Source organism: Eleutherodactylus coqui, chromosome 1 (genome assembly GCF_035609145.1).
Source record: "Eleutherodactylus coqui strain aEleCoq1 chromosome 1, aEleCoq1.hap1, whole genome shotgun sequence".
NCBI classification, from domain to species: Eukaryota; Metazoa; Chordata; class Amphibia; order Anura; family Eleutherodactylidae; genus Eleutherodactylus; species Eleutherodactylus coqui.
This window is the reverse complement of record NC_089837.1, coordinates 404,506,541-404,523,063: the sequence shown is the minus strand read 5'-3', so window position 1 is coordinate 404,523,063 and position 16,523 is coordinate 404,506,541. Positions and strand designations below refer to the sequence as shown.

Genomic DNA, 16,523 nt, shown 5'->3' with positions numbered 1-16,523 from the left:
AGCATGCTAAAATATAAGTCATGCGGGGAGGCTGTCATGGCCCAGAACAACATGCGAGAAATTTATCGCCAGTTTGTCTGGAAAATACTGGACATATATGAAGATAATCCCCTGTTTAACCCACAATAGGGCAGGGAGTAGATCCGACATGGGTCAGGAGTACCGGAAAACAGCGGAAGAGGCAATCAATTTTTTAGGGGGCTGAGAATTTTTTCACATCAGCGATAATCAGTCTAAAGGAAACAGTTGAAATTTAGGGTTGCATTAAGACCTGCGGGGGTTACCGTATTTAGCCTAAAGATCCAGGCCGCTTCTTTTCTAAGGAGCATCTTGTCAATGTTGCCCCGTCTGGCGTTCGTTCGTAGGTTTTCAATTCCCTGGAATTTCAAGTCATCCAGATTGCCATTGTGCACCGTTAGGAAATGGTCCGCCAGTGGTGTTTTTTCCCGGCGTCGAATATTCCCCACATGCCCCAGGATACGACGCCGGAATTCCTGAATAGTCTTACCGACGTAGTTCCTGGGGCACGGGCAAGACGCCATGTAAACGATATTTCGTGTTTTACAGTTAATAAAACTTCTGTTGGAATAGATTCTGTTGGTACTGGCGCTTGTAAACGTCTTGCTTTTCAATATAAAGGTGCACGCCTCGCAATCATGGCAGGGAAATGTCCCACATGGTTTTAGGCTACCCAACCAGTTTTCCTTTGAACAAGGGGTTAGATGGCTCTTGACAAGGTGATCCCTAAGGTTATGACCCCTCCGGAATGTAATCATCGGGTATGTTGGTATAATGTCTCTTAGGTCAGGGTCATTGGAGAGAATGGTCCAGTAGTGTTCCAGGATATGGCGAACCTCTCTCGTTCCTGTATCGAAGGTCCCGATGATCCTTGAGGATCTCAAGTTGTTACGTTGTCTAGGGACTAAGAGATCGCATCTCGGCTGTAGTTCTGCATATTTCAGTGCGTCTTCAATTATATCGCATGGGTAATCTCTTTCCAAGAAACGTTGCTTCAAACTTTCGCTCTCTCTCTGGAAATCTTGTTCCCTCGAGCAGTTCCGTTTGACTCTAAGGAACTGCCCTTTTGGGATTCCTTTCTTTAAGGTAAAGGGGTGGTAACTATCCCATTTAAGGAGACTATTTGTCGCCGTTGCTTTACGATGCAGTGTCGATGTAATTGATCCATCGATATTTTTCTGAATCGATAAATCAAGAAAGGTGATTGATTCGCAATTGATTTCCGAGGTGAGTTTAAGATTTAAGTTATTGGTATTGAGTGTTTCTACGAATCTATGGAAGGATACCTCAGAACCTCTCCAGAAGACCAAAATATCGTCAATAAAACGCAACCAGAGGGTGATGTTTTCAGCCCATTCTTCATTTGGGTATATGTACTTTTCCTCCCACCAGCCCAGGTAGAGATTGGCATACGATGGGGCACAAGATGTCCCCATCGCAGTCCCCCTGAGCTGGTGGAAGTACTGGGTATCGAACAGAAAAAAATTGTGGGTCAAAATAAATGATAGAAAATTCAGAACGCACTGGTTATGTTGCAGAAACTGTGTCCCTCTTTGTTCCAGAAAGAACCGTGTGGCCATTAGACCTCCCTCATGGGGGATGGAACTGTACAAAGATTCCACATCCAATGTGGCGAGGAGAGTATCGGAGTCGACAGAAATCCCATCAATGATTCTGAGAACATCCATGGTATCTCTGACATGGGAACGCAAGGATGTCACAAAGGGGCGTAGTATCTCGTCCACGTAAATACTCATATTCTGTGTAAGGTTCCCAATGCCAGACACAATGGGCCTACCACGCAGGGGATTTGTCCCTTTGTGGACCTTAGGTAAGGCGTAGAACGTGGCCACAGTTGGATGTGTTGGATTCATATATATGAATTCATTCCTATCGATGCATTCTGTCTCTCGGGCCTTATAGAGGAGTTCCCTTAGTTCCCTCTGGAAGTGTGATGTTGGGTCCGTGGTGAGGACTTTGTATGTGGCAGGATCATCAAGCAGATGATGACACATCTGCTTATAATCATCCCTATTCATAACAACGACATTCCCCCCCTTGTCCGCTGATTTAATTATTAGATCTTCATTTGCTTTGAGTCTTTGTAATGCTATACTCTCCCCTTGCGATAAGTTGGGGCGTTTTTTATGGGGCTTGATGATCTTCAGGTCCGCCGTGACTAGGCGCTCAAAGATATCAATCTCTGGACATGGACATGCTGGAGGATTTGAGGTGTTAGGTGCCTTAAGGTCCGTAAAGGGACCGGTTCCCATTTCTCTCATATTTTCGTCCTCCAGGGCTTGAAGTGTGTCCAGGCCAGGGAGGTCTGCGACAGCGAGCCCCAATTCTTTAGCACGCTCACGGTTTTTAGTGCCAAAGTATTTATGCCACCGCAACTTACGGGTGAAGAGGGAGATGTCCTTCGCCCACACGAACGGATTATATTGCGTCGTGGGGACGAAGGACAGCCCCCTCTCCAACACTCGTTTCTCGTCCAGGGTGAGGTGGTGGTCAGATAGATTTACCACCTGTAGTTTGTTTGTAGGTGTGATCCCCACTGTATTAGAGCCCGAGGAGGGGTTGGGTCGGTATTGTGGTAGTCTCCTACCGGTTCTAGATTTATTCGTTACTTTTCTAATCACAGATCTCTCCTCCCTCTCAGGAAGTATTGAGAGATCGGTTGTTCTAAAAAACCGGCAGGTTGTGTTGGTCTCCCACGTCTCCTTGATTGTTGTGCAAATGAGCCTCGTCTTTGTGGTCGTGTGGGTCTTCTGTTGCTGTTTCTCTCACTATCTGATTGCTCAGGCTCTGAGGAGCTAATGTCTGTCTCAGGAAATCTACCCCTATCTGTATAAACCCGGTTTTCACGAAAATCCTGTAGGTCTCTATTGAACTGTATGTGTTTACGTTCTTTGATTTGCAGAGTAAATTTCTCAATATTGGTCTGAAGAGTTCTTTCCTTAGCTGGAAAATCTGGGTCTGAGGAGAATGTTTTAGTTTTAGCTATCAAGTCATCCAGTTTTTTCTGATTAACCGCTAATGTAGTTTTTTCCTCTTCCAATAATAGCTTGATTAGCTGAAGGGAGAATGCAGTGGATTCATTCTCCCATTTCTTATTGAATTCTGGGTTTTTGATACGTTTAGGGGGGATAATTGGATTTCTGAGTCCTCTAGGTATAATTTTATGCTCTTCGTATCGCTCAAGTCCTTGCACCTCCCACCAGTTTCTGGTGAACTCCCGGTATAGGGCCGTCAACTCCTTAAAACATGAATTAATGGAGTTCTCCTGAGATTGTCGGCTAAATTCTCCTTCAGAGAACACTGCACCCGCATCAGACAGCCAACCTACGAACGAACGCCAGACGGGGCAACATTGACAAGATGCTCCTTAGAAAAGAAGCGGCCTGGATCTTTAGGCTAAATACGGTAACCCCCGCAGGTCTTAATGCAACCCTAAATTTCAACTGTTTCCTTTAGACTGATTATCGCTGATGTGAAAAAATTCTCAGCCCCCTAAAAAATTGATTGCCTCTTCCGCTGTTTTCCGGTACTCCTGACCCATGTCGGATCTACTCCCTGCCCTATTGTGGGTTAAACAGGGGATTATCTTCATATATGTCCAGTATTTTCCAGACAAACTGGCGATAAATTTCTCGCATGTTGTTCTGGGCCATGACAGCCTCCCCGCATGACTTATATTTTAGCATGCTGGTAGCGATACATTGTGCCGTTGTACATTGTTCCCCTGCCTGTATGCTTAAATTACAACCCTGACTATTAAAAATTATTATATTTGGGGTCCACATACTTTACATAACTAACATCCCAGAAATTATCACTACATGGGATATATATAAACCTTGAGCTCCCTACCATGAGTAGTCCGTTCCCCACTACAACATAATGCAGATTTAAACCATCATTGCCCCTTTAAGGAGGCTAATTCCGGACATTGCGATCTTTATTATCTGTTGAGTTGTACTCCATCTGCTACCAGTTTTGACACACCGATCATCTAGGGGCGGAGAAACAGAAGTGCAACCACGCCCATACTGTCTGTGTCTGTGGTATACCTCTTACCTGTATACTCCACCTACGGGCTCAGTCGGCCAGTGACGATATCGCGCCGCCGCCCCCTTGGGGAAGCGGTGATTTGCGTGCGCGATGACGTCACTCCGCAACGTAGGATGCGTTCCAGCTTGGAACGCGGAAGCGTTTGTATACCGTTCGAGGAGGCAGCGACAAAGCGGCTTTGACCACTCATAGGCTGCCTAAGGGATGTCCTTGTTATAACATTCTCTCCGCCCACGGACACAGTACCCAATTGGCGTCATTGCAGTGCCGCCCTCCCGTCCAATGGGAGCGCACTATGCGTGATGACGTCACTAGGCGACGGTGCATGCGTTCCAGCATGGGACGCGGAAGTGCCGCATCCGTACCTATGCCGCCGATCGCAGCCCTCTATTAAAGAATCGCTAGGTCATGGCAGATACTGGGCCAACAGCGCTACGATCCGGACTAGAATTGGTACCACAACAGATAACATAGGTAGTGGGTTATCGGGTTGAATGCATTGCCAATTACCTGGTTAAGTTCAGACCCGCCCCACTAGGGAACAGATTGGTTAACCATTGACAAGCCCCCGGAACTAGGAGGAGCTATATCCCTTTTTAATCCCTGCTGTGAGCTCTGGGACTTCATTGCCAGCCGCTCACCATCAGAGCCGCAGGCACTATATCTCTCCTCTCTTCCTCTTGCAGCTTGACTCCCCTTACTAGTAGGGCTACGCAGCCCTGTCCGGCATTTGGGGCAGCACTACTTATTTATTTTTTGGCGTATTGGATGATTGATCCAACCCTATTAGACTACTTTTTACAGGCCACAGGCTGTAATTGGGCACCGATCCAGTACCTATAGACTTGAAACTACAGGTCTATGGGACTAGCCCTTTATTATTTTTTTTGAGGCACGACTCAAATCGTGTCTTTGAGGGAATCGTCCCTTGAGATTCCTTCTGAGAACGGGGAGTCGAGTTTTGCGACTTTTCTCTACTTGCCGTGAGAATCATATAATACAACCGGTCTCACTGCAATTAGTAAAGTCGCTATTAATATACCTGTAGGCTTTCATCGGTCCGCTTGCTATCTTCATCAAGCAAAGCGACCCTTCATATTTAATTTTTGAGCCTAGGGAACTATTAGGAGGAGAACCTTTGTCTTATTTCCTTCTACAAAGACAAGGACTACCAACAAGGGTCTTATTCACTAAAATAGGATTCATAGGGATTATCACATAGAATTTAGGGCAATTTTCGGCCCTGCTCCTGAAGAACCGCCCCAGACAGGGACGGAGAAACGCGTTGAGCTAATGTCCTATCCCTTAAGTAAATCAATTCTGTAACAAAACAAACGAATGGCCACGGAAGTGATCACGCACTCTTGGAGTAATTATTCCGTTGCTCCAAACTGATGTACGTCTAAGTGACCACTATAGTGACCATTCGTAATACGTACACTAAATACTTGAGCAGTCACTCGCTGTGTGAAATCAATACACAACTTTGAAGTAGTACGTTTATAAGTGCCGAAACATTGCAAGCCATCTGAGTAGTCACCTACCTGCTGAGGAATTATCTCAAGACATGAAAAGAATGCTTGAGTGAGCACTGAGTGACTACCCAGCTATTGACGTTGGAACACCTATATTAATATCTGAGCGATCATCCACTGAGGGGTTTAATTCCCCCATTATTAACGTCAAAATATACGTACCACAAGTGACGACGTATCTAGTATGGTGTAACATAGATCTTTTGATCAACCATATGATCCTTATTGAAAATAGCGATAATAACGGTCAAGGGGTTTCCGGCTGGGAACCAGCCACGCTAGATTGGGAACCTTCTTATTGTGACATACCGCTATAAACCAGTGACCCAGTCCCCTAATTCTGTTAATAGGGGTTAACCTGACTGGATACCTAGGGGGGAACTTAGACCCTTACTCCATCCGGTCACTGAGTCACACAGCACGATTCATGTTGTTAGTCCACGTATGTTAGTGTTTGTTATATGATTTATGTGGCCCTAATTTTAAACAAGTTATCAATAAAAGGTATCTATTTTAATTTCGTCTATATTTATTATTAAAGAAGAGCCATGACTGGTGATATTACCTATGGAATCATTTTTAACATAAACTTTATAAACTTTGTTAATATGATCTAACAGGTGGGGAAATATTTGCGTGAATTGAAATTTAAAATTAGTGCTCTTCATATGTAAATGAGGTCTGTAAATAGTAAAGTATCACATACTTAGCTAAAAATTTCCAGCATTTTTTTTATCCACTCAGTTAAAACTGGTAATGATATCTGGAGAGATATATCCCTAGTACAAAGAAAAGGTTGAGGTGTTGCCCCCAGATTGCTGCTTTAATTTTTAAATAGACCTCTCAAAAAGTGTGAGTACTTAACGTAGACTCTTTTCCAGGATTAAAACACTTTGTTTACTCTCTAACAAGTTTCTAATTTACTGTAGACTATAACCATCCAGGTAGCCTATGCTTGTTAGAAATAAAAATGGGGAAACAAAGATAGCTGGACCACTGCTCTGACTACCTGATGCCTACTGTACATAGTATGCATCAGTAGTGTAAGATACTACACGCTGGTCTGATTAGTCAGCACTACTCATGTGGACAGCACTGGTTTTCAAAGCAGATGTAGTGTCTAAACTACTGATACATAATAATCCACAGTGTGAATCAAGTAATCAGAGAATCTGGTGCGGCCATCGTTATAATAATAATAATCTTTATTTATATAGCGTCAACATATTCCGCAGCGCTTACAAAAACAGGGAGATACAGAATGACAAAAGTACAAATATACAAAAACCACGGTTACATGTAGTAATCAATTGATGGGAACAGTAGGGGTAAGGGTCCTGCTCCAACGAGCTTACATACTACAAATACTAGAGGGATACAGAAGATAAAAGGGGCTGGAGATGTACAAGGTATGGCAAGACAGAGAGTATGGGATGCTATATACATAGACAATGGACAGATATAAGCCTTATAGTGGCTGAATTTGTATGACTGCAGGGGGCGGTTGATGGAAGCTAGCAGGGATTGCAGTGTGTGGGACAAGGAGCATATTATCAGGTGGAGTACAGAGGGGTTTGGTTTAGGGAATATGGTATGCCACCCTGAAGAGGGGCATTTTTAGAGAATGCCTGAAGTTTTGTGTGTCAGGGATTTCCTGGATAGTTTTGGGTAGCGCATTCCAGAGGACTGGTGCTGCTCTGGAGAAGTCTTGGAGGCCGGAATGAGAGATTCAAAGTAAAGGAGCACTCAGTCTGATTTCGTTAGTGGAGCAGAGGGCTCAGGCTGGGTGGTGGATTGAGATGAGGGAGGCAATGTAGCGCAGCGCGGTACTATGGAGAGCTTTGTGGATGAGGGTAATGAGCTTAAATTGAATTCTGTATTCGATGGGCAGCCAGTGTAGTGACTGGCTCAGGACAGAAGCGTCCGAGTAGAGGCTGGACAGGAAGATGTGCTGACGCATTTAGGATGAATTGGAGAGGGGAGAGTCTGGGGAGGGGAGGCCGATCAGCAGCGAGTTGCAGTAATCGAGCCGAGAGTGGATGAGGGCAACAGTGAGTGTTTTTAGTGTATCCACAGTGAGAAAAGGAAAAGAAAAGCTCTTTATTTGGTGAAGCCCATAGGGTTTCTTTAAGGAAGGTGATAAAACTTCTGGTCAGGAAGCAGTTAATAAGGAAACTCCATATGTTACAACTCTTTGGAATATTTCTTCTTATCAGTGGACCCGGAGGCCCATTTGAACTAGTAAAGTTCTTGACTCCATGACAGTACACCATGTTAAAGATTAAGAAAAACTAATTGTAAACTGCTGCAGAACACATTGGGCCTCATTTATTAAAACTATCAAATAGAAAAAAAACTGTCCATATTGCTCATAGCAATGAATCAGAGCTCAGTTTTCATTTTTCTAAAGCAGTTTAAAAATTTTTAAACTGAGCTCTGGTTGATTGCTACTGTCAATAACAACAGTCTTTCGTTAGACTGTTTAGATAAATGAGGTATATGGCTGCCTTGTTGTGTTTCCTAGGTAGAAGAATGAAAGTCCAAACCAGCAAAACACAAAAAACAAGGTAGCAATTTAATACCTATAATGGTGCACTGTCAATAACTGGATGAGCAGCACTCTCCTTCTGTCCCAATCTTCTGTGAAAATAGCCCTGCACTGCACCTCCTCATGATAGATGGTTGTGTCACCATTTCATGCAACACTCCTAATTGATTGTTTTGGTTTACAATTCTAAAATCTTTTCACAAACCTTGGGCACAATCTAATTTTGCTGTTAATTCTTAAATGCAGCAAAACATTTAGCTCATCTCTATATTTACACAAGATAAGGTGCACCAGAAATGTTACTTTTTGTATAACTAGCTAAAACATTGCAGTTATTAAGGAAGTTAAAACAGATTTGCATTTATAAAGCTGTTTCCTGCACCAAAAGATACACATAAATTTTTTCTCCGTTTCTCTGTAACAGGGATTGACTCTGATTTATGAATGCATTTTTTCATTTCATAATGTGCCCTTTGCTGCATAGCATCCATTTCAGCAATCTATTCCAGATGTTCATTTGAAATTATGAGCTCATTTTACATTAACTGCAAGAAAAATGAAATACTTCCGTGTGTCATAATGGAATATGTGCTTTTTTATTTTACTGCTGATCACATATAAGTTGATTAAATGGAAATATTTTTTAATATGATCTTTGGCCTCACATGAAGTACGTTAATGCTCTTTAAGGATTTCAACAAATGAACAGCAAAATACATCTGTGTGGCAAACACTGCGGTGACTAGTTATCACTGGAAGAAGTCCTCATGACAGTTAGGCTGAATTCAGACGAACGTATATCGGCTCGGTTTTCACGCCGAGCCGATATACGTTGTCCTCGTGTGCAGGGGGGGAGGATGGAAGAGCCCAGGAGCAGCAACTGAGCTCCCGTCCCCTCTCTGCCTCCTCTCCGCCCCTCTGCACTATTTGCTATGGGGAGAGGCGGGCCGGGGCGGGGCTAATTCTCCCCACTTAGCCCCGCCCCTGCCCCGCCTCTCCCCATAGCAAATAGTGCAGAGGGGCGGAGAGGAGGCAGAGAGGGGGGGGCTCAGTTCCTGCTCCTGGCTCTTTCATCCTCCCACCCCCTGCACACGAGGACAACGTATATCGGCTCGGCGTGAAAACCGAGCCGATATACGTTCGTCTGAATGCAGCCTTAGGGCTGGATGGACAAGAAAGGGAAATCAGACCACTTGTTAGTCACTAAATGCCATTGTTTATTCTACCACTGACTGTCTCTGATTAGTCCTGTAGTTATGGTATGGTCTACAGTGTGATAATGAGTGGTAGCATTCTTATTTGTGAACTAACAACTCTCTGCATTTATTTAACATTTTTCAGGACATACCATAATTTCACACGATACAAATATAGCAAGGTATAACCTCACTTTGCAATTTATCCCTGTCTTGAGCATAGTTCTGGTGCTGTATTTATCTGCTAAACTTGATTCTGCTACTGTATTTATGCTCTAACCTTAGTTCTGGTGCTGAATTTATATATTGAGCTCTATTTGAGTGCTGAATTTATATACTGAGTTTGATCCTAGTGCCATATTTAGGTTATGAGTTTGGTTCTATAGTGTATTTACGATAACAGCAGGCGGAGATGCTGTGTCGGGGCACAAAGAAAAGTTAGATATGGGGTTAGAAATGTGGCTTGATATTAAAAAAATTACATTTGTAGTGGCCCAGAGCCATGAAGCATGAAGGCCTGAAATTTGGTTACTTTTGTGGTTACTTTTATTTAAATGTGTGTATATGCCTTTAAAATGTTCAGTGCATGTTTGTTACTCACTACATAATCCTCCTGACAACCTGCAGCGTTCCTGATTGGCTGCCAATTCCCTGATTTCCATTGGCTTGCGTAATCCCCAGCAACAGCTTACTAATTAGAGGACCGGACAGTTGGGGTGAGAGAGCCCGGGATTGGTGGAGCAGTTCTCCGCATGGGATGGCCGGTTAATTCCTGTCAGAGCAGTGTTAGTTTGGAGTTAAAGATAGACCGGAGAAGAGAGAAAAAGCAAAGACCAGAGCAGGAGAGAAAGGTATACAGTGCAATGGGAAGGAGAAGGTGTAGTTAGTAACAGAAAAGATTGGACTGAAAGCATATAGAAAGGCAGCATTACGAAGAAGAATATAGAAAGAAGGATTGCATTAAAAAAAGAAAATTACCGTGTTTCCCTGAAAATAAGACACTGTCTTATATTAATTATTGCTCACCTGGTGGGCTGCATCTGAGTACCTCTAGCTGGTCTCAGGCGCTGTGGCAGACTTCCGTGTTCTCAGTGTTGACACAGCACTCTCTTTCTGGGGACGGGGCTTCGAATACCCCGCCTCCAGGAAGTGAGCGCTGTGATCGGATCAGAAGCGCCACTAGCTCAGCCCAACTGAATGGCTGTGAATGATCGATCGCGACTCAGATTGGAGCTCGTGATCCGATCATAGCACTCGCTTGCTGGAGGCGGGGTATTCGAAGCCCCAGAAAGAGAGTGCTGTGTCACCGCCTGTAGTTTAGCTGGGGCTTATTTTTAGGGGAGGGCTTATATTTCAAGCCTCCCCTGAAAATCAGGGTAGGGCTTCTATTTGGGGAAACATGGTATAAAGACAAGGATTATATATTGGAAGAAGGTTAGAGACTGAAGATTACAAGCAGAAGGATAGAGAAAGATAAATTGATAAAGAAAGGGATAGCAGTAGAATGAGATTTACACATACAAAGAGAAAAATATAAATGTAAAGTAAAGAGGACAGATGTGATACCTGTAATTACTCACCTTAGGATGAAATGCAGAAGTAGAGCATGTCTATGTTACTTTCTGCAAGATAGTTCAAGAAGTGTCCACTCTATGAATCAAATGACCTCTCTCAGAAATTGTTTTAATGTTTTATTGTTCAACCTGACTCCTGGAGTTTTCCTTCTCACCACTTTACCATCAGCACTGAAGCGTACTACACCACCTTCCAGGGGAAGGGACTCCATCCCCCATATTTTATTTTATTTTTTCCTTTTAATTTATTTTTGCCCGGAACAGGTTTGGGCCTGTATATGAGCTGGCATCACGAACAACACAATTTACCACCATACCCTGCCCGACTCATGGGTAGCATCATAGAAAGAAACACTAGACTAGAGACTTTATATTTTTATTCTGTTGGTTGCCACCGCTTGTGGGTTGGCAGGACAGCGGAGCCACCATCGCCATTACCACCGACTGCTCACATCCCAGTGCACACCACACATGCACTGCATGTGTTGCCCTTCTTGGAAAACCCCCCTTCATAAGCAAAGCCTCTATTTAACAAGATAAATTTCAAATTGTATTAATTATTCATGATATATATACATGAAATCTATTAAGGCCTGAAATTGGTCACCAAGCAGCATAATTAATTGATGTGTTAAGGTGGACCAGTGGACCCAACTCATGCCTTGAAAACACACCCGACACCAGTATGCAACCACTACCAGCCTTTATAATGCTTTGTTGAGAACTAGAATCCATGGCTTCATATGGGTCTGCGCCACATATGAACCTGCCATCAGCCCAAAACCTCACCATGACTCATCAGACCATACCATATGTTGCCAGTTGTCTAGGCTCCAGTTAGCAGCTTCACAAGCCCAGGTGAGAAGCTGTGTCTGTTGTCATGGTGTTAACAGGGGCACTTTAGTGGGTTTTCTGCTCCAATATTCTATATAAGCTAAAGAATATTGCAGTGATCTGTGGGATTTCCATGTGGGGCCCTTCTGCATTGATTGTGGATGTACTTTCTACCAAAGTCGCTTGTCCTCTTGGACAATTGTAGTCAGATTCTACCAGTTAGATCATTAAGCACCCATGAGGGTCATTGTGCTGTCCACTGTGGGTGGTAATGCCTTTAATGACGTATTCCCAGTACACACATGATACTGTGGATGAAGGAATATTAAATGCCCACACAACTTTGGAAATGGAATGTCCCATCTGTCTGGCACCCAATATCACACCTCATTCGAACTTTAACAATTCACATCACCACACCATGAGCACACTGGCCAGTGTTCAGCCTCACTCACAATATACCACCTCAAAACTTATACAGGTGTGAGCATTCCCAAGCCTTCACTTGAGGTAACACCACTTTTATAATCAATTTACATACTGCTAGTCCATGACTTTTGGCATGGTGTAGAAAATAAATATAAAGGATAAGCATTCAATGCTCCGGATAATGATGCTAAATGGATATAGTGTATAGCTTAGCAATCACTGAGAGTATAGTCACACAGCAGGTGGAGCTAAATCAGGACTGTCATGGCTCACCCCCTGTAATCCAGGTTGGCATATTAGTGATCCAGAATGCAGTAAGATTCATCCAGTGAATTGGAAGCCTCATAAATTTTTATCCAACCAGATTTTATTTAACGAGTAATGTTTGTACAAAATATAACAAAAAGCTCAACACGCTTCAACAAGCATCCCCTTCCTCAGGACAATAAATTAGACAAAGCAGATGTAATCACATTTAAATAGGATTTTAATTCCCCAATCTACCCAGCTGGCATCAAATGTCAAAACACATTTTGCTGGACTACCTGGCACATACTATAACAAAATGGTGTGAGCATAAGGGCTGCCCACTTCCAACCAGAGGTTTAAGGATTGTTTTCTGATTGGTCTGTCTAAGTGATACACCTATTGGTATAAGGCTCTACGTGGATCTTGGTGTGCCACACACCCAATGGGTCTTGATTTAATCCTTGGAGTTAACAATTTGTCAACATTTATTATGGTACTCTGTGATGCCTAAAGGGGTTTGCTTTGATGTTTTTCTCCATGATTTTTGGCATGTCAGTGTATATAAAGCTGTATGAGCCGGTCATTAGCCAGTATTTGAGTATATACAGATATGAAGTCCATCAAGGTATATGTGTTGTGTTGGTTCCAAGAAGTGACTAATCTCCTAGATGTAACAATGTATATATAATTTTTATCTACTCGCACACATATACATACAGTATATGTAAGCCACTTTATGAATGGTCCCAGACTGAAAAAAGTATTTTATTGGCTTAGAAATATTTGCATTGAAAATGAATGTTAGCAATTACTTTCTTTAAAGTATTCAACATTGTTATTATAACAATCAATCTGCAGTTCTCTATAGGTAGTCTATGATGATATGTGAGGTGCGTTTGCAATTCTGTGTACACATCTATTTATTGTCAAGAAGCAATTAACTCCTGGCTCGGAAACGGGTTCTGTGTGTAATATGACCTTTTAGTGTTGGCGGTTAGATTTTGTTGCTGACCTTTCTTTAACTTGTGATTGTTTTTTTGTTGTTGTTTTGACAGATGCTATGCTTCTAGTTGCTGACAGGTTGGATGGGCCATTCAATATTGAGTCAGTTATGGATCCTATCGATGTGAAAATTTCTGAAGCCATTACGAACCTGCAAGAAAACAGTGTGCAAGTGTCAGGAAAGGTAATCAACATCACTCATCATAATTAATGTGATAAATCAATGCCCATTATGACTTATCAGGTCATAAACTTTCTAGAAGCGGTGAGACAGGAAGATATTATTCACTGGAAAGTTGCTCAAACAATTATTCATTAAGTGCTGTAATCATCTTCTGTATAATGAAGAGCAAAACTGGGGGGAAAAATCAAGTACAGTCATCAAAATAAAATCTAACACTAAAGATATATAGTTTTGACTACTAAGGGTATTTTACATGGGACAAATATATTTCTCAGGAAAAATCCACACTAAAATACGTATGTCTGGGATGTGGATTTTGATGCAGAATTGAAAATTCTGCAGGCAATTCCACATCAAAATCTACATTTAGACCTGTAGATTTTGGTGCGGATTTTGACAGCAGAATATTTCATCCCATGTGAAGGCACCCTAAAAGCTACATTCTAAAAAGATTGAGGAAATAAATGCAGAAAGTGTAGGTTAGGAAAGCTGCATTCTGGATCAATAATGGCATGTGTAAAAATTATATAGTTTTGTAGGTAACGTTTTATAAGTTTTGTAGGTAAAAGGGTGTGGACAGTAGACAAAAATAAGGTAAGGAGCAGAGAGGAATCTGTATTTAAAGCAGTTGTGCCAGGACTGAAAGTAAAGAATTAGTACTGGCGTTCAAAAAGTCTCTGCATGAATGGAGCAGATGGTCAGCATGTACACTACCACTCCATTCATTTCATTGGGACTACTGGAGATACCAAAGAGCTTGAACATGTCTATCTCCAGCTGTCCCATTGAAAAGAATAGTGAGGTCCATTCATGAAAGAACCTTCAGGACCTCTATTCTCAGGATCAATGGGGGTCCCAGAGCTTGGACAGCAGCTCATCAGACAGTTATCCCCTTCATATCATATAGTAGCTTTTTAGAGAGTGCTATGATTTCTATCACTGCCGTTCATGAGACTAAACCACCCTTTATAAGCACATCCTCATGAGAAACCTAAGTGCAGCTAACTATATATATCTAGTCAGTTCTAAGTAAAGGTGGAAGTGCACCAAATGTATTAAGTCTCAATACATTTGCCAAAGTTGGTATCTATGCCAGTGCAGTGCCGAGGGCACCAGCCATTGTAGGGAAGACCGTGTGGGACAACATGGGTGTTAATGGTGGCTCCACGGTCCCTCTCTCTACAATGGCGGAGCAGGGCCTAGCTTGGCCGCACATAGTGGTAATGGCAAAATAACAATGATAAAGTATGTAGGTGAAGTGTCACGTAATGCCAGTAGCTTTGGAAAAGACTCGTGTGAGTGCAGACGGAATAATGAGAAAAGTCTAATTAGCCTTGGTGGTAAACCGAAGGTTCACAGTTTATGCTTGTAACAGAATTGCATTTCATTCAAGAGTTCACACTTTGCAGACTTCGGTTAAGCATTAACTTTAACAGTTGTTCCGAGAGTAAGAATAACACACAAGATTTCCTTAACTCTAACTCTGTTAGCCAAGATAAGCCCACCAAACTCAATTATCTGGGGGTTTTCTCAAAGAAGTTATTTGTAGATGTATGGGGTGGGGAAACCAGGCCGACTTAACTGAACTTCCTCTGGCTCTGGATTATTCCAGGTGTAAGTTACACTCACTGTTGTGAAGACTTTGCTTTGTCCCTTTCCAATCACTGCAGCTTGCTTCTGGTGCTTTTCTCTCTCTCTCCCAACCTCTGTTAGTTTTAGTTTTCTACTGCAGCTCCACAGTCTAACTCCACTCCCAATCACTTCCAAACAATAACTCCTCAACTCCTCCTTCATTTCCTGCCTTCCCCTGCTCACTTTCCCAGGCTTGCCTCAACACCTCCCCCTCTACCAATCAGAATATTGCTAGCAAGCAGCCAATCCAAAGCTAGCTGTTGCCAAGCAGAACAGTTGTAGTCCACAGTTTAAGGGGAAAGACAGAGTCTCTCTTTTGAAAGATACCTTCTATGTCTCCACAGGAGCTCATAGCCAGGTATTAAGGACTTTCAGACTAATTGACTACCCTGTAGTACCCTCCGGGTCTCTACCGTTACCCCTATTTAAAACACAGCCATCCTCAGCATGAAATAAGGTCCGTAGGACGAAGCAGTTGACCTACTGGAATTCATGACAGCACATTTATATTAAGGAAACTAGAGTACTTGCAAGAATGCCATTTTTAAGGGAACACGTTGGGCTAAGATGGAGTCTTAAGTCCCTGCTAGATATGGGGCCCCTACATTATTCTTTTCCCTACAGTCAAACAAATTGCATAAATTACATTAACCCTTTCCAATCCACTGTCTGACGTCTAAAGACATTCTGATTTGAAGGCTGTACAGCTCCAATATCGGAAGACGTCCGGCAGGGTATTCTTACTGTAGATTACTGGCCGCTCTGTTGTCGGGGGCCTCTCCGGCATGTCACATACCGCAGTACTGTCTCTAGCCAGCAGATGGCGCCATTGTATAATGGCAAAAAGAGAAAGCCCCCTAGGAAACCCTGAATCCAAAATTGAATTGCAAAGGGTTAATGCATGAAACAACATTTCAAATATGTACTGTACAGTCGGAAACCTGCAAGGGAAAGAATTCAAGGGTTAAATGGTAGACAAAAATCATGACTGTTAAGTTCTTTAAAAAGTCCATATGCATGAAAACAACATGAAAAGGAAGCATGCAACATGACATTATTGAGTCCAAGCTTGCAAACCTTCTGGGTGACCGCTTTGCTGAAAGAAGACAAGAACAAGTTCAGCGGAGCAGAGAAGCATACAAACCAACAGTCCAGGATGCACCTTGCGGTATCCTAGTCCAGTGTCAATGGAAAACAACAGGCAAAGGTGAAGAAAAGAAGAACAAGAAAAAAAAAACAACATAAGTC

General features: G+C 42.7%; 1 protein-coding gene across 1 annotated transcript in view; it reads left to right on the top strand.

Annotated features, from left to right (window-relative positions):
• GPC6 (glypican 6) overlaps positions 1-16,523 on the top strand; it is a 731,553-nt gene that overhangs the window by 599,471 nt on the left and 115,559 nt on the right. Inside the window, exon 5 of the mRNA XM_066588819.1 lies at positions 13,513-13,643. Coding sequence (XP_066444916.1) covers positions 13,513-13,643 — 131 coding nt within the window. The remainder of the gene's footprint in view (positions 1-13,512; positions 13,644-16,523) is intronic.